The following is a 2,349-nucleotide window of genomic DNA, read 5'->3' on the forward strand; positions in this document are numbered from 1 at the left end:
CATCATTACCAAATCCATTGTAGCCATCTCCACTGCCACCATATCCACCTCCACCACGGCTGCCACCAAAGCCACCTCGACCACTGAAGTTTCCTCCACGACCGAAACTGTCATTGCCACCAAAACCTCCTCCACAACCACCACCAAAGTTTCCAGAACCACTTCGACCTCTTTGGCTAGATGAAGCACTAGCCATCTCCTGCTTGGACAGGGCTTTCCTCACTTCACAGTTGTGGCCGATCACAGTGTGGTATTTTTGAATGACAGTCTTATTCACAGAGTCATTGTCATCAAAGGTTACAAAAGCAAAGCCTCTCTTTTTTCCACTGCCTCGGTCAGTCATAATTTTAATCACTTTGATTTTTCCATATTGTTCAAAATAATCTCGTAAGTGATGTTCTTCAGTATCTTCTTTAATGCCACCAACAAAGATCTTCTTCATCGTTAAGTGGGCACCTGGTCTTTGAGAATCTTATCTTGACACAGCTCTCTTTGGTTCCACAACTCTTCCGTCTACTTTGTGTGGCCTTGCATTCATGGCTGCATCCACCTCCCCCACAGCAGCATAAGGGACAAACCCAAAACCCCTGGAACGCTTGGTGTTCGGGTCTCTCATTACCACGCAGTCTGTGAGTGTTCCCCATTGCTCAAAATGGCTCCTCAGACTCTCATCAGTTGTTTCAAAGCTCAGCCCTCCGATGAAGAGCTTCTGTAGCTGCTTGGGCTCCTTGGGAGACTCTGACTTAGACATGACGGCAGTCGGAAGAGAGCCTGATGATGCGTCTTCCGTGGTGTCCACCAGCAGAAAGCTGTCTGTCAATTGTTGATATGCTAAACTTTAAATCTGTACAGAATGTGAAAAAAAATGAAAAAAGATTAAAAAAATAGAAATAAACAATTACAAATTTTGACACAGAAATTTAGAAATCTAACCATATACAACATTGTAGCAGGACAGTCCTATGATATTTTTTTCTTGTCTCTCATTTTCATTTATTACCTTTTTTTTTTTTAATAAACATTTACTTGAGAGAGAATATAGCAGTAGCTGATACGATATTAGAAGCAATATGCTTTTAGAAGACCAGAATGACAGGGATTCCAAGCATGGCCCTAGTACTGCACATTGCTATCTTCAGTGCAGTTGCTTAGTTCGCAGGTATCAGCATATGTAGTTAGTCAGGGTGAGAATCCTACCAATTAACTGCTAGTTTCAAAAACCTGATGGAGATTCTCAGGATCATTGCCTAACCATCTTGTGTATATAAATGTATGGTGTTGCCCCTGCCATGTTTTCTAGCTTTTCTCCTTGCCCTCTCTTCATTGTCTAATCCTTAGGTTCTTGCTTTCAATTTAGTCATGTTATATCTCTCAATTTTTATTTCTTCTTTTGAGTTCTTACACTAGGGAGACTATACAATATTTACACATGTGTCTGGTTTATTTCACTTATGAATATATCTTCAAGTGGCATCCACTTATATATGAAGCCTTCGAGTTTATTATTCTTTGTAGCTGAGTTATACTCCATTGTCTAAAAATGCCACATCTTTTTCATCCATTCCTCAGGTGATGGGTGTTTTGGTTGCTTCTAAGATTTGGCTATCACAAATTGTGCTACTATAAACATAGGTGCACATATATCACTATGATATGACGTTTGAAGTTCTCTGGGAAAATTTCCAGTAGGGGGATAGCTGGTTTGAATGGGATTTCCAGTCCTAGTTTTTTAAGGAGTCTCCACGCTGATTTCCATGGTGCTTGTACCAGTCTACATTCCCACCAGCAGTGGAAAAGTGTTCCTTTTTCCCTATAGTCTCTTGAACATTTGTTGTTGGTTGATTTTTTTTATGATAGCCATTCTTTCTGGGGTGAGATAGTATCTCACTATTGTTTTAATTTGCATTTCATGGATGACTAGTGATGTGGAACATTTTTTTCATTTATTTCTTAGCTTCTAGAATTTCTTCCTCTGAGAAGTATGTGTTCATCTCAGATGCCCATTTCTGAATTGGGTCTTTAAATTTTGGGGCCCTAATGTTTTTTATTTCTTTATAAATTCTGGAGAGCAGACCTTTGTCTGAGTACTTATTAAAATTTTTTTTCCCAATTTGTGGGTTGTCTTTTCACTCTGTTGGTAATATCTTTTGACGTGCAAAAGCTTCTCAATAAGAGGAGGTCCCAGTTGTTAATTCTTTCAAGAGTTACCTGTGCAGTTTGATTTTTGTTCATGAACTCTTTGCTTACCCCTATGTTTTCAAGAGTCCCTCCTACTTTCTCTTCCAGGAGATTTAGTGCCTCTGTTTTAATATTTAGATCTTTAATCCATTTTGACTTTAGCTTAGTTTT

General features: G+C 39.2%; 2 protein-coding genes across 2 annotated transcripts in view; one reads left to right on the forward strand and one right to left on the reverse strand.

Annotated features, from left to right (window-relative positions):
* Kiaa0368 (KIAA0368 ortholog) overlaps positions 1-2,349 on the forward strand; it is a 143,892-nt gene that overhangs the window by 16,940 nt on the left and 124,603 nt on the right. The gene's annotated exons all lie outside the window — the stretch shown is intronic.
* Positions 2-751, reverse strand: LOC105741109 (heterogeneous nuclear ribonucleoprotein A1-like; the record flags this gene model as incomplete). Its single annotated transcript, XM_012512971.1, is given in 1 exon segment — positions 2-751. A coding segment is annotated over 1 exon segment (750 nt), but the record flags the coding sequence as incomplete, so codon positions are not given.

The sequence above is a fragment of the Octodon degus genome, unplaced genomic scaffold, assembly GCF_000260255.1.
Source record: "Octodon degus isolate 3935 unplaced genomic scaffold, OctDeg1.0 scaffold00297, whole genome shotgun sequence".
Lineage (NCBI taxonomy): Eukaryota > Metazoa > Chordata > Mammalia > Rodentia > Octodontidae > Octodon > Octodon degus.